This window comes from Pyrus communis, chromosome 5 (assembly GCF_963583255.1).
Source record: "Pyrus communis chromosome 5, drPyrComm1.1, whole genome shotgun sequence".
Classification (NCBI taxonomy): domain Eukaryota; kingdom Viridiplantae; phylum Streptophyta; class Magnoliopsida; order Rosales; family Rosaceae; genus Pyrus; species Pyrus communis.
In genome coordinates this window covers 21,760,751-21,773,609 of record NC_084807.1, presented here as the reverse complement: position 1 = coordinate 21,773,609, position 12,859 = coordinate 21,760,751, and the positions used below count along the sequence as shown (strand labels likewise).

Genomic DNA, 12,859 nt, shown 5'->3' with positions numbered 1-12,859 from the left:
ATTTCCATGTTTCCACTATTTATGTCCAAAAACCGTCAAATATGCTGGTGTGGATTAAAAATACATTTCAGAATAGGGAATTATTATTGACACTAAAAAATTCTCGTTTTTAACTCTAAACTTTTTTTATTTAGAAATAAAGATACAGTGAGAAGTATAAAATGAGATTTTTGGAATGCCGATAACAGTTTAGAATAAATGAAATAATATGTCAAGCCACCCAAAGGGCAACAATCTTAAGCTAGGCCCATATTTTCTTGTGCGAGTTTAAAGCAGGCCTGAGTCCAAAGTGTAAACCTTTTTAACGGGCCGGTCTCAGACTTTCAGCCCAACACAGCTCTGTCGTTTGCGGTTGAGGGGGGAAGCCGAAATCAGGTTAAACGAAGGGAAGCTCGTACCCTGTGACTGTTTGAGGCTTGAGGCGCCTAAGCAAATAATACAAAGCAGCTTCCTTCGTCGTTGCAGAAGAGAAGTGAGCAGCCATGGGCAAGCTGGGGAAGAAGGCGAGGAAGTTCTCGAAGAAGAATCTTCAGTCCGTTCTCAGAAAAAACCGCAAGTTGAATTCCAAGTTCAACAAAAGGAGAACTTCCAAGAGTATGCTCTCTCTCTCTCTGCAAACCCATGTGGGCTTTCGGATTGAAAGTTTGAAACTTGGGTTGAGTAGAAAATAAATAAACATTAGAACTTGCATCTTTTGGTGTGGTCTTACTTGGGTTGTTGCTACATTTTGTTTAGAATTTCTGTATTTTTACGTGGGATATGGTGTGTGTAAATGTGAAAGCTTTGGTTTTTGAATGCATGGAGTTTTGGCTTTGTTGAATTTTGTGGGTTTTAGTTATATTTTGTGTTTTCGCTTTATTTGGAGATTGTTTATTGCTTCTCTGATTTCTGTTGGGGAAAAATGTTAATTCAATTGTTGCAGAAGGTGGGAAAGAAGATAGTGGTAAAGAACAGAAAAGGGACGCAGTGGAGTTGTCTAACGCAAGGTACAAAGAAGGACATTTTTTCGCATTTCGTGATCTTGAACATATAATTTTCGAATGCCATTTATATAGTACTTGTATCTTTTACTCTTTTTTTAGTTTTAAATTTCCGCCATTTAGTAGTTTCCGTTGATGGAGGATAGAGCTTTGGAGACCAAGTTTTCCAGAAGAATAATATATGTCAGATATTGGTTTATGTTTTGATGAAGGCTTCAATCTAACATTCTAACCTAAGTGTCAGAGAAGTTTTCTTCCCTTAAGATAGCATTTCCTGAAGAAGAAGAAAAACTAAGGAAATGTCTCCCATGAAACGTTTTACATGTCAAATAAGCTTCAGGATATTTTGCATCCGGAAAACTTTCGTGTTGAACTGTTTTCCATTGACACAAATGGAGCCAATGCGTTTTTAAGTTTCACTATGTACTTTCATTTTGTAGTTTACTTTAACTGCATTATAGTGTCATACCATCATTACGGACACACTAATTTCAAAAAATTGTTTTCAGAAATACTGAAGGAATCTACATAGAAGACACTCCTCTTGATGCGATATTCAGCGAAGATGAGAATGATGTGTTTGGAGATGATTCAGACAGTGATGGGTATCTTTCTGAGGTATTGAAATTACATTTTTTTTCCAGGAACTCTTCTTAACTTCAGTCACTTTGCTGGGAATTTTTGGATTGAATTTTTATTTTCTTTCAATGTTTGATTAGGACTCAAGTGATCTGCATCTAGCTCATAGTGAAACTGAGAATTCTCAAGAAGGTGAGGTCATAATTCCATCTGTTTATTTTGTATCATTCCGATATTAATTTTGCTTCTCTTCTCCTCTCCCCTTTACATTTTTATGACCTTTATATGCAGGAAATTTTAACAGTAGTGGTAGTGATTTATCTGTGCAGAACAGGGAAATTCAACTTGAACTTGTGAAGAAAATGAAAAAATTAGACAAATTGAAGGAAAAGGTAATGGTCATGGTTATTACTTGAATGTACATGTTCTTAAGAAGATTGTTTCTTTTACCAGTTACCACCCCTTTCTGCTCATCCTACCGACTATCTTCCTCCACCTCCCATCCAGTTGTTTCTTTTTCTTTTTAATGATCATGTTTGCTTGGAAAATTTTCAGGACCCAGATTTTTCTAACTTTCTTGAAAACTATAATAAGCAGTCTGAACAGTTCAGAAACAAAAGGGCAAGTAATATCTATTGTGGCATTTAGCTTCAGTTTTTGAGTTTTGTTTGGAGCAGTACATTTGTCTGCAGTTTTATATTGCAAACCTAATTTCCGTTTGTAATCTGGGTCGGCTGTTTGATGTCCCTTCTTTCTCCCGATTATGCATGTGCATGTTACAGTATGCTGATGAGGATGAGATGAGCGAGGATGATATGCAGCCAGAGAATGTTGATGGTGTTAACACTCACGGAAGCAAGTTGTTGACCAGCTCTGCCATTGATTCATTGTGTCAACTAGTCAAAGAGCATCAAAGTGTGCCTGCGCTTACTAGTCTATTAAATGGGTACCGTGCTGCATGCCACTATGGAGCTGAAACAACCAGTGTCTTTAATGCTGATTCTTGTTGTGGAATTCAGAACAGTGAAGCCTTTTGCAAGATATTGATGGTCATGCTTAATGAGGCTGATAATGTATTTAGGGGGCTACTGGGGATATCAACCTCCAATCCCAAGAAAGAGAAGAGTTTGGACTTGAGCAAGAATTCAAAATGGAATACTCTTAAGCCACTGATAAAATCGTATTTGAGGAGTACCCTTTTACTACTGAATGAGGTTAATGATTCTGAGATATTGGCCTTCTCCTTAGCACGGATCAGAGCTTCTATGATAATTTTTGTTGCTTTCCCTTCGTTGCTCCGCAGACTTATCAAGGTATATCTAAATGAATGAAAAAAATAGTTCAAACTTAATACACACACACACACACACACACACACACACACACACACACACACACACATATAAAGCACCAAATCATCCTGTATAGAGATGCTTTATACATCGTCGTGCTTGTTATATAGGTCATGCAACTCATGCTTAACACTTCGAATTGAAACTGCAGCTTGCTGTTCATCTGTGGGCAACAGGGAAAGGGACTATATCGTCTCTATCCTTTCTCATCATACGCGATGTGGCATCTGTGTTTCGCTCTGATTGTTTTGACACCTGCTTTATTAACACATATAAATCATTTATTGGTCATTGCCAATTTATGGAGCCTGTTATATTTCAACACGTACAGTTTCTAAGGAACTCCTTTGTTGAGCTATGCTCTGTGGATCTGCAGAAAGCATCTAGTAAAGCAATCGTGTCCATCAAGCAACTTTCTAAAATACTGAAGCAGGGTCTGCTGACAAAGAAGAAGGTGTTGCCACAAACTCAATCCTATTGGTGCTTGTTTAATTAAATTCTGAAACTTGAGCTTTTTCCTCTTTCAAGTTATATGTTTATGTGCGTGTGGGAGTGTAGTTTATAAGAATTTATGGTATTTCGGATTCACCAATGATATTTACTGAAGTTCTGCCTGATTTTCTATGGCCAGGAAGCTGTCAAGAAGATATGCGGTTGGCAATACACTAGTTGCATTGATCTATGGGTTACGTTTATCTCAGCCAACATACCTGATCATGATCTTCAGCCGTTGCTCTTTATGATAATTCAGATTATAAACGGAGTGGCTGTCTTGTTTTCTGGACCTAGATATTTGCCTTTAAGAGTCAAATGCATTCAATGGTTAAATCAGCTCGCGTCTTCCTCAGGAATTTTTATTCCTATTGCCTCTTTAGTGGTGGATATTTTGGAATATAAAATTGGCAAGGATGTTGGTAAACCTGGAAAAGACACCAATATTATGTGTTCTGTAAAGGTTGGGAATTCGTAACTTTACCGATAGAGAAGTGTGTTTGGAATTGGGTTATGCAATCTGCTCTGATTTGATTTATTATTGTTATTCCATATTTTTTGTGCAGTTTCCAAAGAATTGGTTAAAATCGAGGAACTTTCAAGAACAGTGTGTTGTATCTGTTATCGAACTGCTTTCAGCACATTTTGCTCAGTGGAGCTATCATATTTCTTTTCCTGATCTGGCGACTATTCCCCTTGTCCGCTTGAGGAAGTTCCACGAGATAACTACCATAGAGAGTTTCAAGCGTATAGTGAAGCGCTTTATTGATCAGGTAGTCTCATAGAAGATTTAGTCTTTTACTTGCATATCTCCTTGAAAATGAATTTATTTTCCGGATTCAGGGACACTCAGAGACATTGATCTCTTTTATCCTCTTGAGTAGAAATTTGCTTGATGGTTGTACCTCAATAAACACGGGAAACCTGTGGAGTCCCACATTTCGGGAGGGCTGTCTTTAAATGCAGGCTGTACTTATATTATTTTACGTCTGTGGCATCTATCGTAAAAAATCATATGGCAAAGAATGTCTAAGACAGTGACACATTAATGGTTCCTTTGTTGGCTTTTGCAAACTCCCCAATATTGCTAATAAACTGCTTCCTTGGCCTCCATGGCTGGCAATCAAGTTAATGCGTTTAGGAATATTGGTCATGTGACAAAAAGGTTCTGTTGCTTGCACTGCAGGTGGAGCAAAACATTGAATTTGTGCGGAAGAAGAGAGACGAGGTGCCTTTTTCACCAAAAGATCAACAATCTGTAGAATCATTTCTCCAGGTCTGCAGCCATTACGACTGTTATTTTTTGGACTTCGATGAATATTACTTGTTTTTTTATATGTTAAATGGTCAACATGCAGCTAGAAAAGCACAGTGGCACTACTCCGTTTGCACAATATTATAAAAGCATCATCGACAAGGCTGCTTCTAGAAATTTGGCTCTATTTGAAAAGGTGCAGCATACATAACCTTATTTTTTGTGTTCTTATACCTTTTAACGATTGACTGGGTATGGCACCTTGAATGTTAACTATGGAGGTAGTTTAGCTATTGCACAATGACATTTCCGGTGTACAGGTAGTTGGAATCAACCCTTTTTTTGGCAATCTCATTAAATTTCTACTCTTTTGATGGTACTTGATCCAGTTCTCTGAAGTAGAGAAAATCAACAAGAAAACACAAAAGAAAACAAAGCGGCCTCAAAATGACAAGGTAACTCAAGGTGCCAATGGTAAACATTCGGAGAAAAGAAAAGCCAATGCGTCTATTAACGGTGGCAGACAAGGAAAGATGAGGAGAAAAGAAAAGTCTGAATCGTAAATCGTTTCTGAAAAGACCAATTTCTGAACCTTCATCAGACTCGCCGAGCCCGTTTTGATCCTTTTGGCAGAACAGACATCTTAAGTCAGTGTTCTCTATATAAACAAAGACAGTCTGTTGCTTGTAATATTGTAAGGAAAGTTTTGTTTAACATACATGCAGAGGTGAACTCCCATTACTGATGACAAAGCATTTCTTATATATATTTTTCCTATTGATTTGAAAACGGTGTTTTTCTTCTGAATGCTGGAAGATGTCTTAAGTTCGTATCCCCTTTCCCCGTTGACTTTGAAAAATAATCAAGAAAATAGCATTATATAGGGAATCTTAGAGGCATGATCATGGTTGACTTTCTTTTTTTCGTTTTCTTGCTGGCCAAGTTTACTGGTTGACTCTAGTCTGCTATATTTTTAGGGTTCATATTTTCTTATTAATATTTGTGTTGCCTTGTAGCCTATCGTTCTAGAAGAGGCAAAGTACAAAGGGTAAGAGGGCCGGCATTCGGCGCCCATTTGCCTTTGGCAAAGGCCAAGTTAGTAATGCAAGCTACTTAACGTTAATTAATATTGATACCCGTTGACATGAATACCACTACTAATCTGGGGTGTTTCCGTAATTATGATGAAATTATTATAATAAATCATGTATTTACGTGTATTTAGGCGCACATAACGCGTTATCTGCAATTATATTTTAATTTTTTTATTAGGGGGCGTCAAGTCTGTTTTATATTATTAACTTGGAGCCAGATCCTTCAATCAAGCTATGGAACAAGAGAAAAGTTTATCAACATACATTGTTATCTCCTTTTTCTGTGTATGGGGGCATAAGATTGATCGAGATTTTGATTTTTGGTACTAACGAGTGGTTGGTTCAGTGGTAAGACTTTCGAATATCCTCGTAGCCGGTCGTTGGGGTTCAACCTCTTGTTTTTAGCGTGGTTTGGAGTGAAACCACACTTTTTGCTATGCGGGTTTGAAGCCAAAATCCAAATGAAACCAAACTGTTGGGTTCAGTTCGGTGTGGTTTCAAACGGTTTTAGTTTGGTTTTTAAAAAGAAAATATACATTTTAAAATGACACCTATCTACGCATAAAGTGGTCTCATTTTCTGGTTTCCACACAATATGTTAATTAATGAAGCATGTCAACTATCAGGGCATTGAGTGACAATATTTTGATAATTTATTTTCATCTAAAATTGGAACAATATCTGCAGCAAACCGAACTGTTATAAAAATGTCATAATCCATATTTGAAATGAAACTAATCCCTCATTAAAAACCAATACAAGTCCTCATAGAGCAGCCTTTTAGCTAGCTAGGTGCCAATTGCCACGCAACAATTGAAGGCTTGGGAAGAAGAAATGAATGAACGATTTGCAACTTTACATACATACTCTGTGCAGTAGATAACATCAATGATCCAATGCCAAGGCAGATGTATATTAATCACCCAACAAACAGACTTGCACCCTCTAATCTATGACAAAGCTATGCATTATTTCCCTTGCAATTTACGTTTGCATAGTATCCCATATCTGATGTAGGACAATGATATTCTGTCGAAGACTAAAGAAAGAAAGTGACAGAATGATGATATTCTAGTGTGGTTGAATGATGATTTTTAGTGTGGTTTGTATAGACTCTAACAAACAACCAACTAAAATGTTTATTAATATTTACGGTGCGGTTCGGTTTTCAAAAGTCAAAACCGAAACCAAGTCGTTTCTTACACTGCGGTTCGGTTTCAAAATCGCAAAACCAAAACGTTTGGTGCAGTCCGATTTAGTTCGTGTTTCGGTTTCGGTTCCAAGTGCCCACCCCTACTAAAAAATAACTTGATTTGTCAAAAAACTCATCTGCAACAGATGGTTGAGTTATAATTATATAGAGCCTACCAAATTATTACTTGGCCAAAGGGCCAAATGTAGGCCTCCTCTTAGCCCATTTTCTAGGACCCAACTCCTCAGTTGCAATAATTTATTCAAATTTAATGGCTAGATTTGAAAGCATTCAATGATAGTTTAATTAAATTAACTAATAAATTTAGAATATAAATTAAAACTAATCAATTATTTTCGGGCTATATTTAGCCCATTCGGTTAGAATTGGTGTATGAATATGGTCTGATATTGTTTATTTAAAAATAATTTTTTGTAAGGATATAGTTATGAGCGAGGCTATATTTAGCTCTTTTCGATTGGAGATTGCATAAGTTTCGACGAGGTCCTCTGTAGAATTGTCCAAATCACAAGTACTTCAGCCCTATATTTTTTTCTGCTTGAGAAGATGAACGAAGCCATGATATTGCACCAAATTATTTATGACCCTTGGATCAAGTATTTCAACCAGATTATGTACTCAATCACCAATTTTTGTCAATACCATATTCTGAACAATGAAGAGGAATGAGGATCCTCTCTAGATCCTCTTTGTGAGGATCCTAGAGATTCTTCAATCACATCCGTTTATCATACATCGTACGTTTAGAAATCATTATAAAATTTTTTATTTAAAATTAAATATAAACAGTATCTGACAAAAAAACTGGCCACATGATATACGATGAACGGATGTGATTGAAGGATCACCGGGATTCTCTCCGAATTATTTATGACCCTTGGATCAAGTTTTCAACCAGATTATGTACTCAACCACCAATTTTTGTCAATATCATATTCTAAACCACTTTAATATGTAAACACTGGTGAATGTGTAAGAGGAGGATGACGCTGCCCTAATCAGCTGACATGATCCCGTCTCATAGTCAGTTGCCATTATTAGACAACATAACTAAAGTGAATGTAATGATAGTCATTCTCTTAGTTATGGGGTTCCAATTAGTGATATTCATGCCTCCATTCCAAAAAAATAAAAAAAAATATACAAAAATGTAGGATTCTAATATTGCAAAAATGTGATTGAATATTTAAGTCACTATCTTATCTATCCCCATGTGTATTACAATGAACATCCAAAACACGATGTCCCTACATAACCTACACAAATTAAGTTTGCAAGGTCAAGCATGGCTTCCTGAAAAACTCCCACACGCGTGAGCTGAGCACCAATCAAGCTTCTAATTTACACGTGTGGAAACTGGAACTTGTAGCTCACCAGCTAAAGAAGCCCTGCCTTTACGACGGCGTCTGCATGTGGACTGCTACACCCCACCGCCCTCAACAGCCTCCACAACCCCTTTGCCCTGCTTTTACTATCACTCCTTCCCTTATTACCCTTCTCATCACTGCCTTCATCAAATGACCTAAACATGGTCGACGGCATCCGTCGGCTCTGCCGGTTTTTTATGTCCCTCAGCTCCATCTCCGTCGGAAACCTCGCCATTTGAAACATCAAAAGATACCACTTGGACCTCGACGGCGTGCTGGAAAGTATAGACACTTTATTCACCTCACACTTTCTGTAACTTACCGATGTGGGATTTTTCGGCTTCGAAGTCTTGGCCGTGTTTGAGGGTTTGGTTATCTTGCGGAAAGAGCAAGATCTCCACGACCAAAAAAACCCTTTTTTCTTCGAAAAGCTAAAGCTTTTCGTTTTGTTTACGGTTTCTTGGCTCTTGATCTTCTGAGTCTTCTGATGACATTTCTCCGCTGCAAAGTTTGGTGCTCCTTTGTTGTAGGGTATAAGTTTTCCGCAAAAGATTATGTCCTTCTCTGCTGGGTACCTCGAGGAGGTGAACTCCTCGCTGACGAACTCGAAGAAGTTGTCATCGTCTTCATAGCGGTCGAACGATGAGCTTTGGTAATCTTTGGAGAAGTCCTCCCAATGAGCCGAGTCACTGTGTGTGGGAAGATCACAGAGAGATAGAGTTTCTTCTGCCTCGTAGGGATCTTGGTCTTGAAATTGTTCTACTTTTTCTTCCAGAGGTGCTGGGTTTTGCTGGGTTTCTAGGGCAACCATTTTTTGGTGGGTTAAAAATTGAAATGGAAGTATTCTGTTGAGCTGGGTTTGTGGAGAGAGAGAGCAAGAAGTACCCAGATATATATAAGAGGCTCGTAAGTAAGCATATTCATAAATAAAATTGAGATTCTTTGAGCCTTTTGCGGGGTATTTTTCAACTTTTGATAGGGATGGCTTCTAGATGGAAAGTCACAAAATAAAATAGGAAAATAGAAGGATTAATAAATGAGAGTTTCAAGACGGCGTGATACTACGTCTTGAATTTACTTAGCTCTTCTAGAAAGAGCAGGCTGTTAGGTATTATTTGGAATAAGTTGTGTGGGAAATAAATTAAAAAATGGGTGAGAGTTGGAGGATTGTATTGTAGTCTTCTTGGGTTCGAAGGGATAATATTTTTTTATGGGTAATGCTAACGAAATTAATTTTAAAGATAAAATTTATAAATTAAATGATGCATTATTAATAAAAATGATGTTTTTTGACGTTTAAATAATATAATAATCAATTTTTATATTTTATCTTCAGATTTAATTTCTTGTGATTACCTTTTTCTTTCGGTGCTTTGTTTAGATGTTTGTGTTTGCTTCTATATACGTGAGAGGATGCTTTTCTTGTCACCACGTGGTTGATTCTATTTGTGTCAACGTAGAGGAGGTGAAGAGACTTTTCAATGTAACCGTCACACAGAATAGTACATCATGTGTCATTACATAAATAGTGAGATATGTATGCCAAAAAATTTATAACTTAAAAAATAAAAATTTTCACTACTTATATAAAAACATGTGGTGTATCACTCGTATTTCCGTCACAATTAAAAATTTCTCGAGGAGGAGGAGGCTACGTAGCTAACCTAGACGGCTATACCAAGATGATGATGTGGTTTGTTTTGTTATTATCAGTTAAAGGTCCATTCTCTTAGTTACTTGATAATGAAAAATTCATGATTACCTATTCGTTTACTCTTGAGTTTTGATATCTAATTTAAATGTGTGATCGTGTATTTTGTGTAAATTCTTTTTTCTTGAATTTCAATTTTAGTCGATTATTTTTAAAATTTTTTAAAATTAATTAATTTTTTCTTTGCACTTTAATTTTAACCGATTATCTTTTTGAACTTTTATAATAACCAATTTCCCTATGTTGTTGGATTTTATAAGTTTTCATCTAATTTTCCATCTAGTGAAAACAATACATGAGAACTATGTGAAGGCAAAAAGGATGAAAAATCGGATAGATGAAAATTGAATGAAAGTTTTTAAAATATAACGCCCAGAAAGGAAATTGGTTATTTATAAAAGTTAAGGGGGTAATTGTTTAAAATTAAAATTCAAGGGAAATTGGCTAATTAAAAAAGTTCAAAAGGGTAATTAGTTCAAATTAAAGTTCAGAGGAGAAATTGACAGCTGCATACAAATTTAGAAGACAAATAAAAAAATAACACTATTGTCTATTATGTGTTTCAACTAAAATATAATTTTGTTAGATTGTCCCACTAAAGATGTTATTAATTTTCATGTTATAACATAAATAATCAATACATTTATGTTTATAATAATAATAATAATAATAAAAATAAAAATATTGTATTCATGAATGATAACATTTTTTTTGTCAAACATGAATGATAACATTAATTAATGGAGAATAATATGATATTATTTTAATTAGTTTTTTATTACTATATGTTATCGAGCTAGAAAATGAGGCGTTTTTCTCATGTGCGACTTGTACCTATGGGCCCCACTTTGATGGTAGTATAGCACTCATTTTATGGCCTTGGAAATTTTCATAAAAAAATTTATGTTGAATCAAATACAAACAAATAAATCATTTTTAATACCAAAAAATTACAATTTCTCTCATCCAAAGATAAGAAAAACTTAACTGGAGGTGGATTAAATTGGAATTCTAGAATTGTGGTATATTTCAAAGCACCGAAAGTGATCAATAAATGTAGTCAAGAAGCCACGTACATAATCAATGCCACATTTTATGGAAGAAAATGAAAATCTAGCTAGCAAAACACTGTTTTCGACTTCTCCAACAAAATTTGTTTCTTAAGGTCAAAACGATGTCCAATATCATAGCCATTTTAAAACTTTGGAAGGAAAGAAAACATTTTGAATTCATTCTTGTGTACGTTATGTGGTGTTTATTAACAATTTATATTATAACACATGTATTTATCGATATCAATGAATAAAAATTAAGAAGAGTATGCAAGAGGTAAAAAGAAGCGTGCATAACACTACCCTCAATTATACTCAACGTTCATGAATTATCAACTATGTCGTCAACATGTATTATAAAAAAGTTTAATAACATCATGTGACAGGGTAACATACTTATTCTCGTTGGTAGAAATAAAACTCAATTGATTGGTTTTTACGTAATAGTTCCAGAAGATATGACAATGCATGCGAATGAATATTGCAAATTCAAATACGCGTTCATCAAAAAAGGCAAAAACTAGCTTATTAAATTCGAACTCTTAAAGTCCAAATAAGTCGTACATATTGTTTGGTTTTATATCATCAAAATTTGGGTCGGATTCGTGGCTATTTCTAGAAAACTACTTGTCAGAAAGGAAAAAGACTAGTCAAGTTTAGAAATCAGGTTAACATAATTAAGCAGCATATCGTATCCCAGTGAAGTAGTTAAGCAAGTATAATTAGTTCAACCTTTATTTGTTGGTTAACTTGTTTACTGGTTAACTAATGCAATCGTTGCGTGGTCTTTAAGGTATTCTTACTGGCACTTCAGTCGCTTCAAACGTTGCTTTTGAAACGCAATCTACTATTAGGGTTCATATAGTAAGGAAACTGATGTTACAACTTGTACAAATGAGTCAAAGAAAGAAAAAAATATTAGATGTTGATAGCACTACCCACAATTAATCGATAAAGGTAAAAATTGACAAACGCGCATAATTTTGCATATTTTTTTGGGAATCTATGTGTGAATCTCAAGATTTACATAGAACGAGTTCATTGCCACGTGACTTCCCTTATCCAATAATGTACTATCACGTGCAAGAGTTTCTCTACATGATAATGTATTATTCGATCGAAACCTTCGTTTGGATGTGGTCCCGAACTATCAATGTTCTTTGACTGAAACCTTCGTGGTTTTTAATTTTTGATCGAAGTCCTTGACATTAGTGTAATAATGTATTTCTATGTGTGCTATTATATTTTTAAATTAAAAATGAAATTTGTAGTTATTTATATTAATGAGATTTTAAATAAAACCCATAATTTATGAGATTAAAAATATTAAAGATGAATTATACTCACCAATATATTGTGTCTATATATATATATATATATATATATATATGTAGATGGGTACGTTCATCAAAACTAACCAAAAAATTGTTGTACCAAAACATGGGTACATTTTTCAAAAAAAAAAGAAGAAGAAGATATTAAGCTTAATAACATTATTGAATTTATTCTATTAAACTTGATATGGATATATTCTCAAATCAACGAAATAGAATGTACCCATATAAGTATAAAAAATAGATTAGAGAAAAGATGGAATGAATTTTATATAAAAAATGGGTACATTTTATATTAAAAAAAGGTTACAGCTTTCATATAACAAATTGGTATATTTAAGAATGGTTACATATAAGAATAAAAAATTGAGGTACAAACTTAATCTAATTTTATTTTTTATATTTTTAGAAATGTTTGAATAGAAAATTA

General features: G+C 34.9%; 2 protein-coding genes across 2 annotated transcripts; one reads left to right on the top strand and one right to left on the bottom strand.

Annotated features, from left to right (window-relative positions):
- The first annotated feature begins 421 nt into the window (after positions 1-421).
- Positions 422-5,264, top strand: LOC137733129 (protein REBELOTE-like). The gene is made up of 13 exons (XM_068472289.1): positions 422-594; positions 923-986; positions 1,490-1,598; positions 1,700-1,751; positions 1,851-1,951; positions 2,115-2,180; positions 2,342-2,872; positions 3,063-3,365; positions 3,543-3,866; positions 3,970-4,176; positions 4,590-4,679; positions 4,762-4,854; positions 5,048-5,264. The coding sequence occupies exons 1-13, from the start codon at positions 483-485 to the stop codon at positions 5,219-5,221; spliced, it is 2,226 nt and encodes a 741-aa protein (XP_068328390.1). The 5' UTR covers positions 422-482; the 3' UTR covers positions 5,222-5,264.
- A 3,078-nt stretch (positions 5,265-8,342) lies between these two features.
- Positions 8,343-9,143, bottom strand: LOC137734406 (uncharacterized). Its single transcript, XM_068473680.1, has one exon. The coding sequence runs from the start codon at positions 9,141-9,143 to the stop codon at positions 8,343-8,345; it is 801 nt and encodes a 266-aa protein (XP_068329781.1).
- Between the last annotated feature and the right edge of the window lie 3,716 nt (positions 9,144-12,859).